The sequence below is a fragment of the Vigna angularis genome, chromosome 10 (assembly GCF_016808095.1).
Source record: "Vigna angularis cultivar LongXiaoDou No.4 chromosome 10, ASM1680809v1, whole genome shotgun sequence".
Taxonomy (NCBI): Eukaryota; Viridiplantae; Streptophyta; class Magnoliopsida; order Fabales; family Fabaceae; genus Vigna; species Vigna angularis.
Genome location: NC_068979.1, coordinates 25,934,162 through 25,960,793, shown reverse-complemented (window position 1 = coordinate 25,960,793; position 26,632 = coordinate 25,934,162). Strand labels below are relative to the sequence as shown.

The following is a 26,632-nucleotide window of genomic DNA, read 5'->3' as shown; positions in this document are numbered from 1 at the left end:
TGATTATTGTTTATAATTTAATTTAAATAAATAAGGACATGGAAAAGAGGAGAGAGCTTTCTCCTCCCTAATCATGCAATTCTGATCAAACCGAAGAACTACGATGGTAGATGAAAAATTAAGATGAGAAAATTAGGCGGGATACACTTCACTTAAAAACTCTAAACTATAGTTTATCAATACTACTAGGTCATTCTCTATCACAATTTTCTCAACTCGCGCCCTGTTGAAAGCTTGCCGCCGTTGAAGACTCGCCGCCGTCGAAGGTTCGCCGCCGTCGAAGGCTCGCCGCCGTAGAAGGCTTTTCCGCATTCTGCCGTCGCCGAATTGTCAAAGGCTCTACCAACATTGTCGAAGGTTCGCCGTCGCCGTCGAAGGTTCGTCGCCGTAGAAGGTTTCTCCCTCTTCCTTTTCAATAGAAAAGGTGGTACTTTTTTGATAGAATTTTGATGGGTGTCTCTGTTGTTTTACTTGTGTGGAGTGGGAGAAACTAGGGTTCTTTTGTTTTTTTTTCTGTTCGTGTGGTAAGTTGTGATATGTTGCAGTGTATGGACCCATTTGTGCTGTTTTCTTAATGTTTGCTGTTGAAAAATTGATTTTTTGTTGTTGTGATTCTAGGTTGTTTCTCCTTGTTTCCTTTGGCTCGTGGGTTAAGATTAAGAAACTCTTGAAGATTAAGGTTCTAAATTGTGGTCGCAGAGTCTATTTTTGTTGAGTTCTTGGTATTGCAGGAAATTGCAGCTACAGTTGTGGTTGTGGACTGGTTTTTTAAAATCTTGTTCAAGGTTTAAAAGATCTACAGACTCTTTCAAGGTTTCAAAAATGATTTGCAGTTTCAATTGTGCCACAATTTCAAGGCTTTTTGGGGTCTCCAGTTATAAATGGGGCCGCATTTGTTGTATTTATTTAATTTTCGGTAATGTCATGCATTGTGACAAAACCATGACTGTAGTTGCAATTTAGAACCTTGGACTTATGGTTTAGTTTCAAGTGAGGAGAGGAACTGGAAAAAATAAAAGCATCATGTTTTGAGAAGAGAACTCTTAATTGGAGGGGAGGTATTTGAGGTCCTCATTTTCCCTTCCCTCTAAACCTTTGAAGCAAACAACAAATTTTATTCAAATCCCTCTCTCTCCTTCCTTGTTTTTATATCTGTGTTGTACGAGGATTGGATCCCATGAACTGTAGTTTAAGTCATTTATGAAGAATATTGTTAAAATCTAAGGAAAAGAGATAAAAATGCTATCTTTGTATTGATTTCTTGATTGGTAAATTGGAATGAAACTATTGGTGTTTTAAGGAAAAAATGTAAATACTTCAGTAACTGTGTTGATCTTTAACCCAAACCTATATTATGCTAATTACTAAATTGAAACTTTAATTTTGATCAGAGAACACCAAAAGCACTAAGGGATTTCTATCTACGTTTTGTCCTTGGCATTATACTTACTTTATCTGTTAATTTTGGGTTTTCGTTAAATTTCCTTTTTAAGTATTTGGTTGAGTTAAATTTTCAAGTATCTCACCTATCCCCATCTTTGTTAGCAGCAGCACTACAGCAGAGCTCAGCGCTGAAACACTGGAGGAGCAGGCTTCAGTATTTGAGAAAGAATTGACCTTGAAAAGAAGGGAAACTCTTGATGTGTTGAAAGAATTGGCTGGACCGTGAGCTGAACACTGCACTTTCAGTTGAGTTGTACTGAACTATTTTTTAGTTCAGTATAGTTTTCCTAAACTGGTTTATAGTTAACCATAAACTTTTATAGTGCAGTACACTATAGGACAGTTTGTCCACCCCTAGAGAAAATTAAGAAAAGAGTAGTGATGATGACGATTGGATGAATGAAGAAGAATGGGAAAAAGAGTTGCGTCCTTTTTTCTTCCCTACAGAGCCTTGTTCTTCTCCTCCACCACTGAAACCCCCAGCCTTTACTCCTTCCTCCAGCCCTCAGTCTTTACCCTCACCATAAACAAGCAGCAACCCATTTCAGAAGGCTCCCCAAAGGCACCAACTTTCCTCTCACCTTCCCAACACTCCACTCTCGAAACCACCCTCCACAAGTCCCTCCTAAGCAGCAACACTGATGAGGCATGGAAGTCCTTCAAGGCACTCACCACCCACCGAGCCTTCCCTCCCAAACCCCTCACCAATTCCCTTCTCTCTCACCTCTCCTCCCTTGGTGACACCCTCAATCTCAAGAGGGCATTTGCCTCTGCTCTCTTTCTCATGGAGAAGAACCCCTTGTTGCTCCAACATGACACCCTCCACCACATGCTCCTCTCCATGAAGGCTGCCAACACTGCAGCCCCTGCATTTGCCCTTGTCAGGTCCATGCTCAGGTTCAGGTTCTTTGTTCCTTTTCATGTTTGGGGGCCTGTGCTTGTTGAGATCAGTAGGAACTGTGGTAACCTTGCTGCTTTCTTGAGGCTCTTTGAGGAGAATTGTAGGGTAGCTCTTGAGGAGAGAGTTGAGTTCATGAAGCCTGATGTTGGTGCTTGCAATGCAGCACTGGAAGGTTGCTGCTGTGAGCTTGAGTCTGTAAGTGATGCTGAGAGGATTGTGGAGACAATGTCAAGTCTAGGGGTTAGGCCTGATGAGTTCAGTTTTGGGTTTCTGGGGTATTTGTATGCACTCAAGGGATTGGAAGAGAGGATTAGGGAGTTAGAAGTTTTGATGGATGGGTTTGGCTGTTTGAACAAGAAGGGTTTTTATTGTAATTTGATTAAGGGTTACGTTAAGTCTGAGAATTTGGCTTCTGTGGAGGCAACTATTGTTAGATTTCTGAATGATGGATGTGGGAAGGATTGGGGTTTTGGTGTTGAAACTTTTTGTGAAGTGATTAAGGTTTATTTTCAGAAGGGAAATATCAAGGGGTTGGCTAATTTGATTGTTAAAGCTCAAAAGATAGAGGGTTCAAATATTGTGGTTGATAGGTCTATAGGGTATGGAATTGTTAATGCGCGTGTTAGTATTGGACTATCTGATAAAGCACATAGTATTCTTGATGAGATGAATGTTCAGGGGGCCTCTGTGGGTCTTGGGGTCTATATACCTATCTTGAAGGCTTACTGTAAAGAAAATAGAACTGCTGAGGCTACTCAATTGGTGATGGAGATTAGTAATTCCGGTCTTCAGTTGGATGTGGGAACCTATGATGCTTTGATAGAAGCATCCATGTGCAGCCAAGATTTTCAGTCAGCGTTTTCACTGTTTAGGGACATGAGAGAGGCAAGGATTCCTGACTTGAAAGGGAGTTACTTAACTATAATGACAGGTTTGATGGAAAAACATCGGCCTGAGTTGATGGCAGCTTTCTTGGATGAGGTGGTTGAAGATCCTAGGATTGATGTAGGTACTCATGATTGGAATTCTATCATCCATGCTTTCTGTAAAGCTGGGAGACTTGACGATGCAAGAAGAACTTTTAGAAGGATGACGTTCCTGCAGTTTGAGCCAAACGATCAGACATACTTGTCTATGATTAATGGATATGTCTTGGCTGAGAAATATTTTCTCGTGCTGATGTTGTGGAACGAGGTTAAGAGGAAGCTATCCATGGATGGGCAGAAGGGGATCAAGTTTGACCATAATTTGGTTGATGCGTTCCTTTATGCTATGGTCAAGGGTGGTTTCTTTGATGCTGTTATGCAAGTTGTGGAGAAAGCTAATGAGATGAAAATATTTGTTGATAAGTGGAGATACAAGCAAGCATTCATGGAGACCCATAAAAAGCTCAGGGTGGCAAAGTTAAGGAAAAGAAATTTTAAAAAAATGGAAGCTCTTATTGCTTTCAAGAACTGGGCTGGCTTAAATGCCTGAACCTTTTACAGTGGCTACTTCATATCATAGGGATTAAACCATCATGTCTGAAAGAAACAATGCAAAATGAAGGCTGAGATGGTTCAATATTGCAGATTCTTTCAATAAGCGAGCTTCAATTCCACCAACTTAGGAGCACTTCAAATTTTGATTTTCTTGAATGATACACTTAGTTTAGGCTTGGAGGGTTCGGCTCAACAAGGTTCTTTTCTCCTATTTTTTTGCCTTGATGCTACAGAAAGCAATTATTTGACACTGTCACTGAGTTTTTATTCAGCTAATTCTTTCATTTTGGGCTAAATGTATTGATTTCTTCTTCCCTTTTGTTCTCTGCCGTCCCCCATTTTTGGTGGTTGATTGCTGTCTTCACTTGTCTTCTTGTACTTGTGACTGGAAATTTAAACACACTGAATCAAGGAACTGCTTACACTTCTTGATAACTATCTATGAAGTAACTTGTAAACTATGGCAGAAAGTAATAGCATCACACATAGTACAGATCAATTTTTTTCCCTATTTTGTACTTCTAGTGAGTTGTTTATAGAAAGTCATTATCTTTATCTGAACCAAATTAGAGTTAAGCACTATAAATGAACATGATCTGAAGCAGGAGATTGTTCATCCCCTGGACGTGTATGTTCAGGTTTAATATTTTTATTTAGCCTAGTTTTTTTTTTCTTCAATAGCTCAAGACTGTGGGTAGTAATTGAGACTTGATTTGCAGTGTACTATATCAGTTGCAGTTAGTGAGGGCAAACGTTTTTCATCACAACATTCTGAGTTAATTACTTTACATGACATTATAAATAAAATAACAAGAGGTTTTATGTTTTAGCAAACTAAACAGATGATTTGCCTTAATTTACCAAGTTTAAACTGAATGAATTGAATAGGATTTTAAGGAGGGAACAATATGATTTTGATTGTTTTTGGAGAAAATAATTAATTTACTCAAAAGTTCTATCTGAAAGTGTTTGTTTATAAGCTGTTGGAAATACAAAATAAGCCAAGCTTTCACTGAGTTATTCACATTCCATATAATATAGACATTCCTTGTTCATAAATGTTGAATACTTGGCATGCCTTGCAGATTAGGACACATGACAACTCAAGACTCAAATATTTCATTTTAGTATGTGATGTGTGCCAGTTTGACATTGCACGAGGCAAGGGCATCTCTGTTTTTGCAGGTTCCATTCTTTGTGCTGCTTGTTGCTGCAATGATGGCGTGGAAGTAAAACACCCCACTGGTGTTAAAGTATCATAGTCTAACAATTGGTTTACTCCTATTCTTTGTGCCCTCTTTCTTGTGCTTCTAGGATGTTGAAGGATGAAGTAACCTGTAACTTAAGGCACAAATTTATACATCACACATGGTAGATATAATTTTTTTCCTCTTTTTGTACTTCGAGTGAGTTGTTTGAAGAAAATCAATATCTTTAATAACTCCTCACTAAATAAGTTCAATACGAAAGTAAATATAATAAAATGAAGTTAGGAAGAACTCATCGAGTAAAATAAATTTTGATAATAAAAATAAATAAATATTCATAATTTTTTTATTCAAGCACATTTACCACAAAAGCATTATAATGATTATCTTCGAACATGATTCTTATACCAACTATTGTTATGTTTAAATAAATTTCTCCGTAAATTTTTTGAAAGAAAACATCGAAAAATTAAAAAAACTTTCTGGTACACTAAAATGAACTTATGTAAAAATTAAAATAATTTTTAAGAAACCCATATAAAAATTTAAAAATAAGGTTATTCAAGTTATCTGTAGCTTCTAAATTTTTTTTTGTTTTTTTTCCTCATTTTTTCTATATAAAGTTTTTATGAGTAGATTTAAAATAGAACAGCTTTCTATTTAACATTAAATTTTAATAACAAAAAGAAAAGAGAGAACATTCTCTTCTTCATAAAAGGAGTCAAATACAAATGAAAATAGAAGAAAAAAAAACTTAAGTCTTGTGACCCAAATACATACAAATGCGTTTTTTTTAAAACCAAAACGAAAAAGATGAAGACTTTATCATCAACTCCATCAGAAAAGAGCTTGGAAACAGAAAATTGAACCTGCTTGCTAGAAGAGATGACAACAGATGCACTCTCAAATAAGTCTATGTGCAATAGCATGGCCAATTTCCTTAGTGCAAGCTATCACAATTGTTACCTTTCCTTCAAATCTCTTACCTTTTCCATGTCTTCTTTCTACGCAATCAACCCAACTCAGCTAAAAGAAAGAGCCTTTTTTGTGTGTTTGATTGAGAAATGACAAAAAGGAAAGAAGGAAGATCAACCATTTGAGGAGATGAATGAGAAAAAACAACTCTGATTAGGGACGAGTAAGCAATTTTCAAAACAATAGCACACCTCACCCTTTCAACAAGTTGCAGATCACAAATTTCAGCCACTTATTAAAAACTTAATGTATCTGACAGATAAAATAAGTGGTCCACGTGTGCGGTAGTTTATATTTGTTAACTCAACCTTAGGTGTTAAAACATTTTTTATTAGTGAAAGTGGCATCTTTGGTTTTTGCTCCCACGATTTCTCTTGCAAACTATGTTCCTGTGAAATATCTTTCCCTCAGATTAAAACCACCCTTTTGAATTTCAACAAACCAATTAATATCATTGAAGGCAAGTGAACTCTAATCTCATCTACTTCTTAGAAAAGTCGTAGTTGCCTTTCATATTCTATAATTTGTCACTATCTTTTTTGTTTTTTCTACTACGTGACTTTTGCAACAATAATATAGTATAATTTTGTAACTACATATATAGGATGAGGTGTAATTAATCAAAGAATCATACTCAAACAGCTACCTGAAATGGGAGAATCCATGTTTGTCTCCTTGGCCTTTCTAATGCTTTGTACCATGCTCCAAAGGGTGTGGTCACATGGAGATCAGCCTCTTTCAAAAGTTGCTGTTCATAAGGCAACAGTGTCACTTCTTGACCTTGCTTACATCAAAGCATCACCAGCTATTCTTGGACAAGAAGTAAGTTTTGACACTGTAAATTCATCAGCAGTGTCACTTGTAAACTCTCTTGATGATAACCAACTTGTTTTAGTTTCCATATTATTGCTATATTGCATATTGCCTCATTGCTGATGTAAGTTTTACTGGTTTCTTTTATAGGGGAAAACTGCTGAGTGGATAACCCTGGAGTACAGTTCTCCAATTCCATCCATTGATGATTGGATTGGAGTATTCTCTCCTGCAAACTTTAGGTAACATTCAAAGTAGATGCCTATCTAAAATCTTGCCCTGTAACCTATAAAGGTTCTATTTGATTGTTTCGGTTAGATATACTACATTTTATGTTAATTAGGAAAACTTAGACTTTTGAAATTGTTTGATATCGGTAGATATTGTTTTTTACCAATATCTTTTATTTATTATATTTATGTTTGGTTGTCATATATACTTGTATCATTCTTTATTATAACTATATTACTCTATGTGTATTTTACATACATGGAAGATTAATCATATACCTAGTTTTACTATATTCAATAGTTTCAATCAAATTCTTGCCTAGTACAACCAAACCTGGTTGCTGAGTTTTAGTTGATTGCTCTTGTTTTGTGCATTTCAGTGCTTCCACATGTCCAAAAGAAAACCGTAGAGTCTATCCACCACTACTGTGTTCTGCGCCCATTAAGGTACCCCTGACCTGTCCTATGTTTAGTAATGACATCACCACAACTGTTTTTTTTTTTTTCTGTAGCTTTTCTTGAAGCTAGGGAAATTTATCAAAGAAAATGTAGAAGTGAAGGTCTAATGAATGTTTACCCCATTGTGCAGTATCAATATGCAAATTACTCAAGCCCCTTATACATAGTACATGGAAAAGGGTTTCTGAAGCTTCGGTTGATCAATCAGAGATCAGATTTCTCATTTGCACTATTTTCTGGTGGCTTGTCAAATGTAGGCCATCATTAGTTTGAACTTTCTTGATCAAGTGGATGTTAATATTCCATGATTTTTATTCTTCTACAAATCAAGTTGCATTGAAAAATCATTTCGGAGTAGATTTGGTCCATGAGAATATTTCCATATTTGTTTTTCTTTTTTGAACAGTGAATAGAAGTTAGCAAATTCCTTGAAAGGCTACTTCAAGGATGAGTAGAAATTATCATTTTTATTTGTTTCCCTTTTCAGTATGCATTTTTTGTCCACTTCTGCTCTGCTTTTCTATCAGTCATATTTTCCTTCGGATACTGTGGGAGTCTTCGCATTATCTCTTTTAAGATTTTTCTATTCTCATACTATCTATGTGTACATGAATTTTAAAGATTAGCTCCTCTTATGCTTTCATTTCACACCTGATATGCTTTCTATATAGGCTAATGGAATATGTGAACAGAATGTATGAAAGTTTCCATTCCCTTGTTCAAGAAATGAACAGAATGGTAAGGAGACTACTAGACAGCAAGTTGGTTCCACCCCCAAATTAGGACAGAAGAAAAGCAGAGGTATTATAGATACAAACAATGGAAACCAATAGTAGTTTTAATGTACATTCATAGAACAGCAACCAAATACACAACACAGACAGCTCATGCTCAAAGTTTCACAAACATATACATAAAAAATACCAACTCGCTCACCTGATTTTCCTCATTTGCATACTGGTATTATGGATGACACACATTTCTTTTGGATTTACTTATGTTTACATTACAATCCTAATTAGTGGAGCTATAATGTTGGCCTAGAGGTAAAAGTTGGAAGGGAGGGTGGAAGAGGTTGTAGGTTCAACTTTCCGACTAACATTTGCGAGATATAAGACTGATTTGAAGGATTTGAAAGAGAGGGTAGGAGAGGTTGTGGGTTTAACTCTCCCACTAACAAAAACTAACAACTAACATTTGCCAGTAAAAAGAAATCCTAATTAGTAATATCAATTACATTGCCAAATTCTACATATTTAGTAACAATTTTATGTCTCTCCTAAACTCCTAGTTTGCTCATCAATTATGAAATGACTAAATGCATTTTCTCATTCGTTTTTATTTACCTCATGACAGCCAAAGCTTGTGGCAGTGTCAAATAAAATAGCTTTTGCTAATCCAAATGCTCCAGTTTACCCTCGCCTTGCACTAGGAAAGTCATGGAATGAGGTTAGATCTTATTCTCTAGTCCTAGATTGCATAAAACTTACGCAGTTGAAATTTTCCTATGTTAGCAAATGTTATGTGAACTTTTGAAGGAAAAAAGCATACAGCATGCTGCTACTATCTCTTTTAGTTTTCCTTTAAATTACATTTTTGTTACATTTGCTGTTTTTCATTAAAAGGTTTCTTTCTTTTTATCAAAATAAAACAGTATCATTTTGATCTTTAAATCAGATGAGTGTAACATGGACAAGTGGATACGGGATCAGTGATGCTGAACCTTTTGTTCAATGGGGTCCAAAAGGAGGGGATCATATGCATTCACCTGCTGAGACACTGACTTTCACTAGCGATAGCATGTGTGGTATGGGAACTCATCAACCAGTAAATTTATGCACTTAATCATTCATTTTGATGGATTTTCTTTTTCAAAAAGGTTGTTCATTGCACACTATAATTATCTATTTCTGAACAGGTTCACCAGCAAGAACAGTGGGATGGCGTGACCCTGGATACATACACACAAGTCATCTAAAAGAACTGTGGCCCAATAGATTGTATGTTATTTCTAGATTAGGCCTAGTTTTAAGCACTTTTCAATTTTATTTTTCCCTTGGAAAGGTGTACGGCATATCCATGATTCTGATATTCAGATTTTGTTTTACCTTAAAGTACATTACCTTTTCAATAATTTTTTGAGAGCTTCACTCTGAAGCCATCAATTTTTATTTGATACTGTTATCTATTATGGTCGAACACCACCTAGTAGATTCTTGTTATCTTGTTGCATTGTCACTATATGCCATATATTTCAGCTTGATTTAGATCTGTTAGCCAATGAAAAATAATTACTATTCTTTTGTTATTGAGCTCCAAACTAGGTAAACCCTATTGTGTTGAACCGTATTTTCTACTTAAATTATGTTTGCTGTAGTGAAGTCATGACAATTTAATTGTGCTTTCTGCTGATTGTGCAGATATGAGTACAAGATAGGACACAAATTAAACAATGGTACATTTATCTGGAGCGGAAACTATCAGTTCAGAGCACCTCCTTTTCCTGGACAGAAGTCCTTACAACGTGTTCTCATATTTGGAGATATGGGAAAGGTTTGAACTGTTACAAAAAGTATGCATTCATATATTCGATGGATGGCATCTGTCATGTTTTTCAGTGACGTTGGTCCTATATATATGATAATTTGATGTCTAAAATTGTGATATATGCTCATACTCAGTATATTATATCAATATCTTGCTTGGACATTCAAAATTCTAGTCTATGGTATTTAGCCAAAGAATATACTATAGAATAAATGAATACTTATGAGAAGACTTGTTTCGTTACTCATTCGTCATGAGGCAGCCATAGTTTCATGTGTTCTACATTTAAAGTGGATATAATTGTTTAAGTGTAAGATGTAGTTGTTAGTAATACAATGGTGATGAGGATTATTCTTAGCCTCAATGAATTTTGAATCTAACTAGAGTTTGGAAGTCACTTATAATATCAATAATATTATATATGAGATTTAGAGAATGATATTATCAAGGATTGACAACACTTGAAGAATTGGAAAATACAAATTATAACCTGTAGAACTGATAATAGATGGGAAAAGACTTAAAAATAGGCACCACAAACAATGAGGTTTGATAAGCCTTGAAGATCGCCACAAGCCTTGTATTGGGTCTTAGGCTTCTATTTGATCTTGAATATGGACTTCATGATTATTAAAAGTTTCAGCATTCTCAATGATCATCATTCCCCTCTTCAAAAGGCTTTGTCCTCAAATATGATAAATCATCACCCATATCAAAAGAAGAGAGATCAACCACACTAAAAGTATTACTTACACCATACTTACCCTGCAAATCTAGTTTGTAGGCATTATCATTTATCTTGGCCAATACTTGAAAAGGACCATCCACTCTTGGCACATGCTTAGACTTCCTTTGTGTTGGGAATCACTCTTTTCTGAAATGCACTCATACCTAGTCACCTAGTACAAATGTAACCCTTTTTCTTCCTTTGTTGGCATATTTTGCATACCCTTCCATTTTCTTCTCAATTTGGGCCTCCATGTAACTTGACATATTATGCTTTATCCTGCCTAGATTGATCCTTATACTGAGAAGTGTTAGGTAATGGTAACAAATCCAAAGGAGTTAAAGGATTAAAACCATAAACAATTTCAAATGGTGACAATTGAATAGTATTATATATAGCCGTATTGTAAGCAAATTCAACATGTGGTAAACACTCTTCCCAAGTTCTAAGATTTTTCATAATTGTAGCTCTAAGAAGAGTAGAAAAGATTCTATTCACCACCTGAGTTTGTCTATCTGTTTGGGGTGACAAGTTGTTGAAAACAACAATTTAGTTCCAATCTTACCCCACAAAGTCCTCCAACTAAGAAATTTAGAATGTGGGTCACTTACAATACTTTTAGGAAAGCTGTGCAACCTTTGTAAAAAGTGGAGCACATCAAATGGTTGCAATTGTGGCTGCATCAGCCATATTTTTCTATAATTTCCCGCAATATCAACAATCTTGATGAGACTAAACACGACTATAATTTTAAACCTTGTGCCTATGAGATCAATTATGAGTATTTGATGCATAGTTAACCATGCAGGAGGAAGTTGACGGTTCCAACGAATACAACAATTTCCAGCATGGCTCAATTAACACTACTCTGCAGCTTATCCAGGACTTGGAAAACATTGACGTTGTTTTCCATATTGGAGATATATGTTATGCAAATGGTTACCTTTCTCAATGGGATCAATTTACAGCACAGGTGGAGCCAATTGCATCAGCTGTGCCCTACATGGTTGCAAGGTTTTTTATACAGCTTACCAAAAAATTAGTCTAGGATGTGTTTCAATTTATTTATTTATTTATAAAAATGATACTCTTGTGGTGTCTTTGGTCTTACAGTGGGAATCATGAGCGAGATTGGCCTGAAACAGGATCCTTTTACGAGAACATGGATTCTGGAGGAGAATGTGGTGTGTTGGCACAGACTATGTTCTACACCCCTGCTTCAAACAGGGCTAAGGTTTGGTATGATAATATGACCTCCATTTGAGATGATAATTACTAAAATAAATTTTGTATATTGTATGATTTTTCCTGTGTAGAAAGTTTATCTTCTGCTGGGTTTAATGATTTTTCATGATTTGGGTATGAACAATGAATTAATAAGAATTGCAACGTTATTCAATTAAGTGTAAATAGTCAAAATAATTCTAAGACTTTCCAATTTTGCACCATCTCTTTTTTTTCTTAATGATGCTACCCTTTTTTTTAACTATTATTCAAAAGCTATCCTCATTTAACCAGAAAAGGTTTACAAATCACTTTTGAAAAGTTAATCCCAAGAAATATTAAAACTCTCTTCCAGAATTTGAACTGCGAAGTGATTCAGGGAAAAAAATGTTGTTAGAGCTTACAAATCACTCATAGAATCAGACTTCTGAAAAAATCATTACGTTCTGGAATTAAAATTTTGAAGAAATAATGACATTTTCATTTTGTTTTGTAATAACAGTTAAAAAATGAATAAAGGGGAATGCCATTGATAACTCTCAACATAAAAAAGTAAAGCAACTAGAACCACCACCTTGTATTGATCATATTATCATCAGTTCCTAAAATATGTAGCTCATTAGGCTGAGTTATTCGGCATCAAAATCTAAATTAAGGGTTTTCATTCATACTCTTTTTTGGACTGAAAGTAAATAGGAGGGAAAAGATAACGAGGTGGGTTCAATATGTAAAGCTTAGTGAAAAGGAATATCATTTATTTTAGTTATGGCAAATAAATACATTTTAGTATTTGGAAGGTTAATGTAATGAGGCATTGTAATAATTTTATAATAAAGCTCACCAATGGTTGCTTTTGGTTTAAAAAGCTTTAGGTAGTATGGAATATTCAACACATCAGGTATTTGGAACGTGTTACATTTCTACTTCTTTCACCAGGTATTCAATTGACTATGGCATGTTCCGCTTCTGTATTGCTGACACTGAACATGATTGGAGAGAAGGAACAGAACAATACAAGTTCATTGAGCATTGTTTCGCTTCAGTTGACAGACAAAAACAGCCGTGGCTAATTTTCCTTGCACATAGGGTACTTGGATACTCCTCTTGTATCTGTTATGCAGAAGAGGGATCATTTGCTGAACCAATGGGGAGAGAGAGCCTTCAAAAGCTATGGCAGAAGTACAAGGTGGACATTGCCGTATATGGCCATGTGCACAATTATGAGAGGACATGCCCCATATACCAGGTTTCCTCAACCGTGTGCTTTCTTCCATTCAATTTTTTTTAACATAAAGCTAATATTTACATTAACAACACATCAAGAATTAGGCGTAAAGAAATCAAAAGGCCAAGTTCCCTAATCCCTACTGTGCTCTTCTTGACCAAAATGAAACAAATAGCATTTTACATGCCACAAATATCATCATTTAAACCTGAAAATCGGAAAGACAATGTGCATTTTCTCTACTAACAACTATCTTTTACATTTTGCAACAGAATATCTGCACTAATGAAGAGAAATACCACTATAAGGGAACCTTAAAGGGGACAATACATATTGTTGCTGGTGGTGGTGGATCTAGCCTTTCAACATTTACTTCCCTCAAAACCAAATGGAGCATCTTTAAAGACTATGACTATGGATTTGTAAAACTAACTGCTTTTGATCACTCAAATTTGTTGTTTGAGTACAAGAAGAGCCGAGATGGGAAGGTTTATGACTCCTTCAATATATCGCGTGATTATAGAGACATATTGGCCTGCACCATGGATAGTTGCCCAAGTATGACAATGGCATCTTGATTGATAAAATGGAAAAAGATTCAATGTATCCAGCCATGTTGAAGCAGTGAATTATGAGTAAATTATCTTCCACAAGCAAATAGATGTTATATTCGGCTGCAAGCTGTCATCTTGACCAATGCGAACGCACGCTCAATTTATTGGTATTTAAGTTTAAGCTGCAAGCACTTTCTTGTACCTAAAATAAAATAGGAGAGCGAAATACAATGCTATACAAGCAATACCAGTAATTACCAAAACCAAATTGAATCCAGATGGATAGTCAAAAACTGTGGTTTCAAAGTTCATTCCAAATACACCTGCTACAGCAGTAAATACTGCAGCTACCAATGTAGCAGCTGTAAGAAGCAGCTCAAACTGTATTAGCTGGTTTTGAATATTTCCCTGTAATAAATAGAGTGAAAAGTAATGATGCCTGTGTCACAGTTTAGAGCATCAAAGAATTAAAGGAATATTCAGCAGAATGTTGAAAACTGTTAATGTCAGCTTACCAATTTTATGTTGATAAAATCTTCTGTGTCGTCAATGTACTCTTTGAGCTGCATTACCAGCAGAAAAAAAAAATATTTAGCACTTGCATGAAGCGCCTAAATAATAAAACCATATGCTATTAGTTAATATAAAATGAAACTGTGGCTGCTACTCATAAGAGAAAAATCATAATGCAACAGCTGATTGGGTGAAGGCTTGCCTGAGCTAATTTAATGTTTATATAAGCACCTTAGCTATATTACCCAATACTATGATATCCAACGTAAAATAACCTATGCTATAAGCAATATGGGTAGATTGTAATGCTACAGCTGAGTAGGTCAAACTTTTCATACCGATAATAGTGTGTTAAGAGTATTATCAATGAGTACAAAATATGCTTCAAGCAACATTTCGAGTGGCTCAATCCTTTCCTCGTTATCAGAAGAGACCATTGAGCTACCATGTTTACTAGAATTTCCAATGCTGCTGAAAGCCCTTTGCAACATCTGGACTCCACTAGTCGTTCGCTCGGGTGAAACAGGAGCTGACTTTGAAATCACTCCACCAGATGCATTAGTTTGAAAACAGTCATTAATAGTGTAAGTATCAGATCTTCTCTTTTTCTCAGTTAGACACATCTCAGCCATGTCACCATCATCATCCATAAGATGTTCTATTTCATCACGAACCTGGGAATTAACAAGGAATTACTAGTTGTAGGTGATAGAAAGCCAGAAAAAATGAGAATAGTAATCAAGGATAATAATTCAACATTGATCAACCTTCTGAACTCGTTGAGTCAAAGCAAGCAGGTGACCTTTAAATCTCCTAACACGTTCCAGATTTAGAGTACTGATAGATGAGGCTAGTTCATCTAGCACGGGATATATTTCCATTTCCAGTTCGTTTACCTGTCAAATAACATCCTTCTTAATATACCCGATTCAAGATGACAATTTAATTGCATAAGGCTGGAAGCTTATTCAACATCTTTTTCTATGCGTTAAGCTATGCATATGATATAACGTGACATAAACGTAATGACCTCAATTCCAACACTAAAACAACCATTTGCAAGATACAAGCTATACGACTATACCTGGTCTTGAGCCACTGAAATTTGCATTACAATGATCTAGGTCCTAAGATAAAATTAGATATCAGAGGAGTGATAAACCTTCACTCCTATGGATTTCTTGGGGACATTGTGAAACTTCATATGTTAATTTTAAATCTTGTATTGGTTTTTCCCAATTTCTCTTGTTTTACAACAAAATTAATGAATTAGATGAGTTCAGATGAAAATAGGTCATCACATTTGATGGAGATATAAACCAAAATGATTTTCTGAAGATATCAACAAAAGGAATTGTTGAAGAAAATTATAGAGATATCTATTCTGAGGCAATTTAAAGAAACTCTATCCAAGCAAAATATATCCAATCTCAATCTCAAATTTGGTGGAAATAATGAAGTAATCCTCTCTCTATCCGTATGAAAAGAGTAGGAACTAGAGATTGGATACACTCATCTTTGATCATCCTATCATCTTTCATAATACCTCAATTTTTTTACTCAATTCACAATATTCTGTCGTCTTGGCAATCTTGGAGCATCACAAACATAAATTGTCAAATAGTACACAGTAGCAGCAATAACTCAAGCCAAAGTCATTGCAGCTATTGCACAGGAAAAACTGAAAACAGGGTGAAATCTTTTTGTTCATAGATCGCTCAGTGTAGCGGCATTTCTCGTTCTCTTGGGTATGAAGAATATATTTAGAATTATGACCTTTGTTATATAGTAATACCAAAGTTCAAGATTCGTCTCCTGGATCAATAGAAATTTATCATAATGACATTCTAGCAAATTATCAATTGCTACACATGAATTTCTATATGAATTTAAACAAATAGAGACAATTATGACAACTAGCTGGGAGAAAAAAAGTCTAGCAAAGTCTCAAGGTTTTGGGTGAGATTGTTTGATGGTATAATTTATACATAGTATTAAAAAGTAATATAAAATATTTCTTAAAAATACTACATCAAAATTTGTATATATTTTAATACCAACAAACTTATTATAAGGTTTAAAAAATCTCAATTGAATATCACCAAAATTTTCTGTTTTCCTTAAATAAATTCTGATAATTTAATTGATACCGCAATGCTTATTTCTATCATTCAAGAGTCTTGATTCAATACCAGAAGAATTTTTGATAAAAAAAATCTTTCAAAATCCTAATCAAGGCACTCTCCTTAAATTATAACTTCCATCCATTACTTATGAACATACCTTAAATTTTGGATTTGTATTATTATTTTTTAGCTTTAATAGAAGTCTACTATAAATGATTCAATATAATCTAAAAAATTCAAGCACGTATTCTAAAAAGTTTGAGTTCATTGCTGCATGGAAAAAGGGATTTTATCTTTTTATTCGATGTTTTCTACCATCTTTTGAATCTTTATGGTTGAAATATATGTTTGAGTACCAGGCATTTTTTCATTCTATAACTAAATCCACAGTTTGGGCTATGGTGGACCTTGGGATTTGATTCTGGATCTTCCCAGTTTTAAATATATTGTATTTCTGTTCATTAGGTTTGTTACATTGCACTTAGCTGCATTCAATTGGCCATTCTTAGATGTATGAGGATGGATTGATTAATGATGACAAATATAATTAATCATCAGGTATAAGGCAAATCAGGTCAATGGTTATTCAATAATCAAACGGAAACTCTTACTCAATTGTTTAATGGATAGCACCCAACAATCTCTTACACTTATATATGGGAATTTGGAATTATAGTAAATTCAACACAACTGAGTCATGAACCATAGATTCATCTATAATTGACATCCTTGTGTTTATTTATATCTGCAAATTACTCCATTGTGCACTAAGTTTTTATTCTTATTCTACATTTTTTCACCCTCTTAATTTGTTGTCTAAATGGATTAAGAGTCTTGCAACATTGGTAATTGCACACATCAGATGCTGATAGCAACCAAAACCGGAATTCATGTTTGTTATCTTGACAATCAAAGATCATTTGCAATGTCATCCGCCCCACCCCCAATTTTCATTCTACCATAAACAATGATAGGGTAGAAATTGATGTAGGACAAAGAGGAGTCATTCATAATTATATGTCATGACACCTGGACTTCTATTCAAGCTATTATAACTTGATGCTGATAAGCTGATGTCCCAGAGTACTTCCCACATACCATTCATGATGCTAAGTTCAGGTATTTCAAAAAGGCAAGTGTCTAACATTGCCTTGTTTTTATTTTCCATTGCACATGTGATAGTGAGACACATAAGTGTTGCTACAATGTGATTTAATTAAAATATTTTTTCAATACAAAGCCATTATATTTTGAATCAGATTACGGTTTTTAAATGTTACCATTATTCAAAGTGTCATATTATGGTTTTGAGCCATTACTCTGTCAGATATATTTTCGATTTAATGCATACTAATGTTTTGGTATTCAACATTTTTATCTGCTCGTTTATTTCTTATTTAATGATTAGGAGAATTATTCCATATAATCACTCTATAAATAACCTCTTTTAAGACAGGTTTTGCATACACCAGACAATTCTCTTCTCCTATCCTCTCCTCTCTTCTTTCATTGGATTCTTGTGTTTTGCTAGTTATGCTACCTTAATTCTTCTGAGAACTGTTCTCCTTCACTGAGACATGTACTAGTCGCTCCCATTGATTTCTGTTCGATTCTAGTTAGAGTTTGAGATGATCTGGATATAGACCTAAGAGTTAGGATTTGTTTTTTTACAGGGGTTTCATACTATACAAATAGGTCTCTTGGCTGTATAATAGGAGAAATAGTTGTCCTTAATAATAGACGTTTTCTTATATTTTCCTAAGATATTAGCTAGACGACCACCACCCTTTTGTTTGTTTCAAATCTCCTTGCACACTATATTACCTTTGTGCTACGCAAAATTAATCCTTGGGTTTTAACCAGCCAGAATCTTGATTGCAGTGAATGGTGGAAAATATTGTGGGCAGTCAATAGAGTATAATCACGGTCGAGTTATATAGATTATTTGAATTTGCAGGGAAATACTTAGAGTGTATGATGAAAATATTTCCAACATGATAAATCCTGAAGTAATTTAACCATAATACTGACAAACATGCAAATTCATAGCTACCATTTTCAATGTAAATAAGACATAGAAAATATACTATCATATTCACAGCCCTAAGGTGGAAGATTCCCCAAGTAGACCTTTAGGTCAATTTATACCTGAGCATCTAAAGATGTGCATGTCAATTCTAGAGCCAACTCCAGTGCCCTAATTTCAAAAGGTAGATCATCTGTTAAAAAATGGCAGACAAAGTAAGCAATCCTATGCAGTAATTATCTCCATCAAAAAACTTAAAAAAGTGCTTAATAGCTTGGAAATATAGTAGATTTAATAAGTATTAAGAAGAAAATACTCGACAGTTAAAAGAAAATTCAATGTCTATCCGTTATTATTCTTCATCCATTCCCTAACAGTGTCCCAACAGAAAAGACAAATAGGTAAGTTAAAATCGTCACAATAAACCTAGATACATATAAGACATTTTTTAATGAGTCTTCCTTTCACCTAAATCTATGTTACATCAATATGAGCTGAACTCCTTCCTTACCAGCTTTTTCATTCTTAAGGCGACTGCATAATTCTGACCTGTACTGACCAACACTACCATCCAATGAATTCATCAGGATGACCTCATCCGCAGTGATTATACATCGGATTTGCTCAAGGTTGACTACAATAGCCTTCTCCCGTCCTAATATTGCTGAAGGATAAATAAACATTGGATCCAATAGCCGGAGATCTCTAGAAGGCAAAGAACAATTTCTCATTATAGTTGCCTTGTCAAGTCTCACTGTCTCAAAATTCCCATCGTTACCAATTTTAATCCAAGACCGACTTCCATGACCTCTCTTCTTCAGGCCTGGCATCCCAGTCCCACGATTTATTTGCGCATTGGAATAAGACCTCACACTACCATCACGAGACAAAGAAATCTCAGGTAGACTGGAAGAATAATACTGATCTTGTGTTTCATCCATAGCAATTGCATTATAATTTTCACACTTGCAATACTGATACAGAATTACTTTTAACTGTGGTAGTCTCCATCAGTATTCACTATTCAGCATTCGTTTCCACCACAACCTTGATATACAGGTGATAACCGGATCAAGAACTGAATCTGAGGTGATCCATACGTTGTGCCTTTCTCAAATTAAAACCTGAAATTGGTACCCCGACAAGAAAATTACTGAAGAACGGAATGTAAAAAAAAAAAAAAAAAATACAGAAAGTGGCCATATTCACGTCTCCATCTAATTGACGAATTGACCGCAACCAATAAGAAAACTAACAAAGTGACGCCTCAGTCGATGTGAAAACTAACAAATAGGAAAAAGAATGTTACACTTTAACCACATATCGCGCTTTAATTGAAGGAGCAAGGAACGGACAAGTAGTTTCAACTCAATAGAAAAATAAAACCTTAACCCAAATAAGCAATCAATAAAAACAAGGAAGCAATCAATTAAACAATAACAAAACGAAAGGGCGAGAAAACGCAATGCTGTGATAATTACCATCATTCAATACATAATTTATCTTAAGATTCAAAAAATTGCTTTGCCAGTAAACTCGGCCAGATACTTTAAACTTGCCAACACTAATGTTGTGCCGAAATACCAATTCACACTAGGGAGTCCTTCAATCAATTTCAACCCAACTGAAACAAATTGACACAGTTATGTTCTCCATCATCTGAACTAAGTCCCACGCTCCCCCTCCTTAACCTTATACTGACAGCACCCACCAATTCCCGAGTCTCATACAAGATTTCATCTTTTGCATAAATACCACCACCCGGTTAACAATTTCTATCAAATCAGATTCAAACAGTGGAGTAAATCGAAAACCCAGAGTTACCTGAAGGTCGAGAATATGCAAAAAAGGTTTGAAAGGTGGAAGATGGGTTGAAGTAAGATTGCGAACGGGTTTCTATTCTCAGAGTTACGAACACTGCATTACGATGAAAGAAACGATGGATTGTACGTAAGCGCTGTTCATCCGAATTGCTTTAAGTGTTTGATTACTAATCACTAACCTTTTGGGTTTATTTGTTTTCGAAAGAGTAAAACAGCTTGACAGAGGTAGTTATTAGTTGTATATAATACGCGCTACATAAAAGGTTTCTTCTTCTAAAGTATTTTTTTAATTTAGTAAATATGTGTTTTATTAAATATATAACATATGTTTTTTATCTTTAAATTAAATTAAATTATAATATATTTTATTTTTTCTGTATGTAAAAGTTATATTAGATATTTTCTAAAAAAATTATATATGTGTGTTATATTTAAGTGTGAAATTCTTCTTTTTCTTTTTTATGAAAAACACATTTCACATATAATTTTTTACAATGATATTTTATATTACTTTCATAATAAATATTTTATGTTTTAATTTAAAAATAAAATATAATTTCTTACAATAATTTAAAAAGAAAAAATATATTTAATTTTTTTGTTTATATGTATAAATGCAATTCCTACTAAGTTAATGTTTCTTCTTTATCCCCTTTGTAAGGCCCATGAAAAAAAAATATATATTTATAGTAGTAAATTTTAGCATTTTATTAGTAATAATAATTTTAATTGATAGAAAAATGAAAATTTTGGATATAAAATTATAGTAATTTAGAAGGAGAGGTTTAAATTTTGATAACTTATTTAGTATTTTTTTAAAAAAATCGAATAGTAAAAAGTGAATAGTGAATAGTAAAAAGTGAATAGTAAATAGTAAAAAAAAATGAAAAAAAAAGAGATAAGAATTTCTTAGCATGGAAGGAATTAAGATCAGATTTGAAGACATTATTAAGGAATCCATTATGAATCCATTAAGTAAAGTAGTGATTAAGAAATTAATATAATAAAATAATATTAAAAAAATTAATGAATAGTAAAATTTTTTACCTATAAATAGCCATGGGAGGGAAGGGCATTTTGCACAAAGAAAAGAGGAATCAAGTGAGAGCTTGAGATATAGAGAAGAAAGAGTTAGGGAGAAATTTTTAGTTAAAAGAAGAGTAGAGGTTCTGAAGAGTTTTCGGGGAACAACTTTTAGTAGGAAAATAATTCTGGAGAAGAGGTAAGGGGAACTAACCTTTCTATGCTTTTATAATATGATTTATAGTATTGTTTTTATTACTATTCATGTCTTGAAATTCTGTGTGAATAGTGTTAATGTTTACTGTATATTTATTTATGTGGAATTTCGGTGTTAATATTATATGTTGCTGTTTTGAATCTGTAAATAAGAAATTTGTTAAAAACTAGTTGAGGAACACTTTGGCTAAGGAAAGACTTGGTACTTAAGTTGTCCATTGTGACGCACCTCTCTTTCCTAGAAGTCTACTCGACAAGTTTTTAACTTAAATCCTATTGAACAGATTATGTACTATTAATTTATTTTGTGATATATTCAGTTTGTATGATTTCTAAAATGATTGGATTTTATTGCATTTGAATTATGCATCTGAACATGGTTGTGAACTATAATGATGTATGTGAGTATGAATTGGACATCTCAGGGAGAGATGACTAGAAGTGATTGTGTGGGGTGTTGTTGTTGTTTTTTATAACTGTAGTGAACTTAGGATCGGTATGTCTATCCCTACACTCAAAGCATTGTTCATGCTCACATAGAGAAGAGCAGTGTCAGTGGTGAGAGTAGAGGGAGGTCCTCGTCTATAGCCGTTGATGGAAGAGATAGGCAGGTTGGGGATTTACCTTGCTAGTGTTGGAGAAAGACCAGCAGAACTATGCAAGTGCACAGACTACTGTTAGTTCGACAGTTATACAAATCTGGATGAGTCGTGTGAGTGTGTGAGTTGTGGTTTAATGAGTATGCTTTAATTGTTCTTTCATATGTACTATGTATGATGACATGAATTAACTGTACTATATGTATAACATGCTTTTTATATCTAGCTCACCCTTGCATTGTTTGTTGTGTGCTGTTTGGGTATGTTTCTTTGGCGATGATCATCCACTTGGATGGGAGCAGATGTTGTCGAGGAGATTCCCTTGGAGCAAGAACTAGAGGATACTGATGTTGCGGTGTAGTCTACTTAGGAATTTCCTATTTGAACGCTTGTAGTGTTCAATTATTTTAAACTACTTAAGTTTAAAATTTCGTCTTTTATTTGAATGACTGTAATTTTGCACTTAATTACACATCATAATCTGACTGTTCTCTTTATTTGAATGTTGACGTCCTTATTACATAAGTTGTTATATAATTGGGATGTTACACCCTTCTTATATTGGTAAAACAAATCAGCTATGTAACCTAAAAGTTAATTAAATATTTTATAATTTAATTTAAAAATAAAATATACATTTTTGAAAAAATATAAAAGCAAAAAAATATATTTAATTTTTTTGTATGTATGATAAAATATAATGCAATTCCTACCACGTAATGTTTCTTCCTTATCTCCTTCTTAGATTGATAAAATAAATCTGTAACATAAAAATTAATTAAAGATGGAATATATTAGCCTAAAAATTAATTAAGTATGAAATATATTAATAGTTGATATATTATATTTTTTTACAACACTGGTATTGCTATAAAGTATTTACTGATTTTATTGATAAGTAGTATATGTCTAAGAATATATGTCTCACTATTTTTTTTTCATTCACATTAATTAGTCTTTAAACAACAACGAAGATAAAGGACCAAAGTAAATTCTAGAGCAGATACAGATTAGTTAATTAAATATATGCCTAAAAATATGTCTCATTATTTTTGAATTGTTTTTTTCATTCACATTAATTAGTCTTTAAAATAAATTCTGGAATAAATACAGATTAGTTAATTAAATATAAGTGTTTGATAAAATTAGTAAAAGCCTTTGTCAAGGTGGAAATAATCAATGGGTAAGGAAGGCATCCTAGAGTCGTCTTCTTGAGAGTTATAGGAAAAGTCTTACACATGATGATATCACTGATCGAGTATAGACGAATATGGGTGATGTAAATAGAGATATGTTTGTTTTGATCTATGATACCATCGTAACAGCCTAGGGTCAAAGACTTCCAATGTTTTGGAAGGTAAATATTTATAAATTAGTGTTTACTTACTGTTTCAGATCAAATCATTAAAAGACCATTATTAAGAAAAAATCATCTATACGTCTAAACGCTCTTATGTTTTGAAGTTTAATCAATTAACATTAAACGAGATAAGAATTTGAAAACACCTAAACTTGAAAAATAGGATAAGTAGAAACCCAAATGCTAGAAACAAGATTATCAAATCATCCATCAACATAGAAAAACCTTAGGAAAACAACTAGGTTAAAACCTTTCAAATGCAATGCTAAACGACTTACAAGTCAAAGCGTCGAAAGAGAGTTATGCTAAACGCGTAAGCTATATTGTACCCAATGATATTCAGTTGAACTCTCAATAAGCAAAAATGTGTTGAGACAATGTCTTTGACCAAAACCTCTAAAAGCCTTAAACAAAGATTGAAAACTTATAAAAGAAGAAACGTACTTAACGCTCAAGCTCTAAAAGGCAATATTTCAAAAAGCGTTTACATTAGTCTAAACGATACCATGAGTTAAACCCTTTACTTCGTTCAACGATGAAGTTCTTACTCAACAAATAATATCTTTAAGAAAAACTTAATTGATAAACGCTACCTCAATAGTAGAAAATGTAAAAAGTACTTTTTTGTTCTGAACAAACATTAAATGACATTAAATGCTTAACAATCAAAAACAACAAAAGTGATAAGAGATAAGACATATTTGTTGTATGCACAATCTACTCTTTTCTATGCAAATAACCTACTATACATATTCACTGCTTTATTTGAAACATATTAGAAATAGTCTGAAAGAAAGTACAACTTACTTCAAGTAAAGTTCTAAAAAGGCATGCTTACTTTGACAAGCTGGGTTTAACCAACGTCTGTTTTACACCCAAGACAGAGAAGACAAAACAAGATTCAAGGCTAAGAGCTCACAGTCTAACAGATATATTTTCAAAGAGCCTTTAAATAGAAGGTCATTCAAAGGAAGAATCAAGAGGATAGCCAAGCGAAAAGCTTACAATGAAAATATTAATCCTACAAAAAACATTTAGAAGAGAAGCACAAAAAAAGATCAAGCAAAAGAGAATATCTGAGTAGAGAAAAAGAAAATTCAAGCAATACTCTCGAGCTTCATTGTTATATTTGCTTATTGTTGTAAGAAGAGAGAAAAGAGAGAAACACTCGGTGAGTCTCTAGATTGTATTGTATTGTAAACATATCCTCTCTATGAGAGTAATAGTCTAAACGACTTGTAAGCAATCGTTGATTGCAATTCTGAAGAGAATTAAAACATTTGTTGTTGAAACTCTAAGGAGTTAAGGAAATCTAGACAACGTATCAAAAGATACCAAGATTGTCTAGTACCAGGAGTGGTGGAATACTCAACTAGTCTAGGGTAATGGAAGATTATTCGCTGACTAGAGATACCAAGAGTAGTATGAATACTCAACTAGTTTAGGGTAACGAGAAGTTATTCGATGACTAGGGATACCAAGAGTGATGAAGAATATTGCACAATCAAGAGTGAGTGAAACTCAACTAGGCAGCATATCAGTGGATACCAGGAGTGCCTAAGGATACTAGGAGTGGTGAGAATACTCAGTTGTAATCTTGTTGAAAATTATAGTGGAACCCTCTATGGATAGAGGAGACTAGACATAACTCAGTTGGAGTGAACCAGTATAAAAATATTTGTGCATTTATTGTTTACTTCTGCCTAAACGCTTCTCTTATAAAATCTATAGTTGCACTTTACTTTTACATACAAAAAACTTCTCATACTAAACGGTTGTTCTTTAACGAATGAAGTTCTTACAAACATTGCATTGTGTATTCTGAATAACATGTAAAAGAAGTTATCGTTCATAATCATTTGTAAAGTCGAGCGTTTAACAATTACTTGATAAATCTCGTACTCGACGAACATGTTATATTATAAGTGTTGCAAAAAAGTCTTTTATTAACACTATTCAACCCCTTTTAGTATTTTTCAAATACTTCAAACATTGTTTTTTGCAAATGATTGTTCATTTACCAAAGACTTGTGATTTAGGGCATGTTGATTGATGACATAAGACACTAACTAAAGCGGGTGGCCCACAGGCTTGGGCCAAGATCTATGTGGGATGAGTTAAAAGACTGAAGGCTATATTTGTAAAAGGGGGTTACTCCCTACACCACCACACATTGTTCCCTACACCACCACACATTGTTCCCTACACTACCACATTTTTTTTAAATTCCAAAACTATCCTTTATATTTTAAAATATCCTACACCTCCTCATTTTCTCTTGCACGGATGTCGACATCCGTTGAAGAAAAAAATTCTTCAACGGATGTGCCACATCCGTTTAGTTTTTTTTTTTTTTTTAAGTTTTTTTTTTTTTAAGTTTTTTTTTTTTTAAGTTTTTAAATTAATATATAAATTTTATTTAATTTTTTTAAAACTATTATTTAATTATTTATAAATTAATTTTATTTTATTTTATTAAAATTATTACTTAATTATTTATAAATTAATTTTATTTTATTTAATAAAATAATTATTATTAATTTAATTTATATATTATTATTTTAAATAATAATTAAAATACTTTTTAAAAATTTATTAAATCCATGAATTTTTTTTTTTTAAGTTTTTAGTTTTTTATTTTATTATATTTTAAATTAATATATAAATATTATTTAATTTTGTTAAAATTATTATTTAATTAATTATAAATTAATTTTATTTTATTTAATAAAATAATTATTATTAATTTAATTTATGTATTATTATTTAAATAATAAAATAGTTTTTAAAAATTTATTAAAACAGTCGTAACATGAAGTTTTTTCTTTTTAAATTTTTAGTTTTTAATTTATTATATTTTAAATTAATATATAAATATTATTTAATTAATTTAAAATTATTATTTAATTATTTATGAATTAATTTTATTTTATTTAATAAAATAATAATTATTAATTTATTTTATATATTAGTATTTAAATAATAATCAAATAGTTTTAAAAACATTATTAAAACGGATGTCACAACCGTTGAAGATTTTTTTTTCTTTTTAAATAAAATAAATAAATTAAAATATAAAATATATGAACGGACGGATGTCAACATCCGTTGAAGGTGAAACGGATGTTGACATCCATTTTAGAGAGGAGTAAAATTGGT

General features: G+C 33.2%; 3 protein-coding genes and 1 long non-coding RNA gene across 10 annotated transcripts; 2 read left to right on the top strand and 2 right to left on the bottom strand.

Annotated features, from left to right (window-relative positions):
* Positions 1-4: 4 nt before the first annotated feature.
* Positions 5-5,225, top strand: LOC108336028 (pentatricopeptide repeat-containing protein At1g69290). Of its 7 annotated transcripts, none has more exons than XR_001832800.2 (3): positions 5-377; positions 1,549-4,022; positions 4,911-5,225. XR_001832800.2 is itself a non-coding variant. In XM_017572319.2 (3 exons), exon 3 carries the CDS (start codon positions 1,853-1,855, stop codon positions 3,818-3,820), a length of 1,968 nt encoding a protein of 655 aa, XP_017427808.1. In that variant the 5' UTR covers positions 5-377; positions 1,549-1,688; positions 1,772-1,852; the 3' UTR covers positions 3,821-5,225. The 7 variants fall into 7 exon arrangements, 6 of the variants coding, with proteins under 6 accessions (XP_017427808.1, XP_017427807.1, XP_017427806.1 ...); XM_017572319.2 differs by having other exon boundaries at positions 1,549-1,688; positions 1,772-5,225; XM_017572318.2 differs by having other exon boundaries at positions 1,549-1,688; positions 1,767-5,225.
* Positions 4,779-6,169, bottom strand: LOC128194362 (uncharacterized). The gene is made up of 2 exons (XR_008245808.1): positions 5,903-6,169; positions 4,779-5,160 (listed from the first exon to the last, which is right to left on the bottom strand). It is a non-coding gene; the product is annotated as an uncharacterized LOC128194362 (long non-coding RNA).
* Positions 6,170-6,225: 56 nt separating this feature from the next.
* On the top strand, positions 6,226-14,220 carry LOC108335828 (probable inactive purple acid phosphatase 1). Its single transcript, XM_017572001.2, has 13 exons — positions 6,226-6,468; positions 6,613-6,830; positions 6,972-7,063; positions 7,432-7,498; positions 7,641-7,763; positions 8,867-8,959; positions 9,188-9,317; positions 9,429-9,510; positions 9,931-10,063; positions 11,593-11,798; positions 11,898-12,023; positions 12,945-13,254; positions 13,506-14,220. Exons 2-13 carry the CDS (start codon positions 6,660-6,662, stop codon positions 13,809-13,811), a joined length of 1,839 nt encoding a protein of 612 aa, XP_017427490.1. The 5' UTR covers positions 6,226-6,468; positions 6,613-6,659; the 3' UTR covers positions 13,812-14,220.
* Positions 13,397-20,489, bottom strand: LOC108335829 (magnesium transporter MRS2-5). Its single transcript, XM_017572003.2, has 7 exons — positions 20,277-20,489; positions 18,964-19,576; positions 18,575-18,645; positions 15,068-15,196; positions 14,639-14,974; positions 14,303-14,350; positions 13,397-14,195 (listed from the first exon to the last, which is right to left on the bottom strand). Exons 2-7 carry the CDS (start codon positions 19,391-19,393, stop codon positions 13,965-13,967), a joined length of 1,245 nt encoding a protein of 414 aa, XP_017427492.2. The 5' UTR covers positions 19,394-19,576; positions 20,277-20,489; the 3' UTR covers positions 13,397-13,964.
* Positions 20,490-26,632: the final 6,143 nt, after the last annotated feature.

Coding starts and splice junctions, on each gene's coding strand:
- LOC108335828 (XM_017572001.2), top strand. CDS start 6,660: ATGGGAGAATCCATGTTTGTCTCCTTGGCCTTTCTAATGCTTTGTACC. Junction 7,764..8,866: donor TTTCTGGTGGCTTGTCAAAT/GTAGGCCATCAT, acceptor ACCTCATGACAG/CCAAAGCTTGTGGCAGTGTC. Junction 12,024..12,944: donor TCAAACAGGGCTAAGGTTTG/GTATGATAATAT, acceptor TTCTTTCACCAG/GTATTCAATTGACTATGGCA.
- LOC108336028 (XM_017572317.2), top strand. CDS start 1,853: ATGGGAAAAAGAGTTGCGTCCTTTTTTCTTCCCTACAGAGCCTTGTTC.
- LOC108335829 (XM_017572003.2), bottom strand. CDS start 19,393: ATGGATGAAACACAAGATCAGTATTATTCTTCCAGTCTACCTGAGATT. Junction 14,351..14,638: donor CTCTTAACACACTATTATCG/GTATGAAAAGTT, acceptor CTGGTAATGCAG/CTCAAAGAGTACATTGACGA. Junction 14,196..14,302: donor ATTTTATCAACATAAAATTG/GTAAGCTGACAT, acceptor TATTTATTACAG/GGAAATATTCAAAACCAGCT.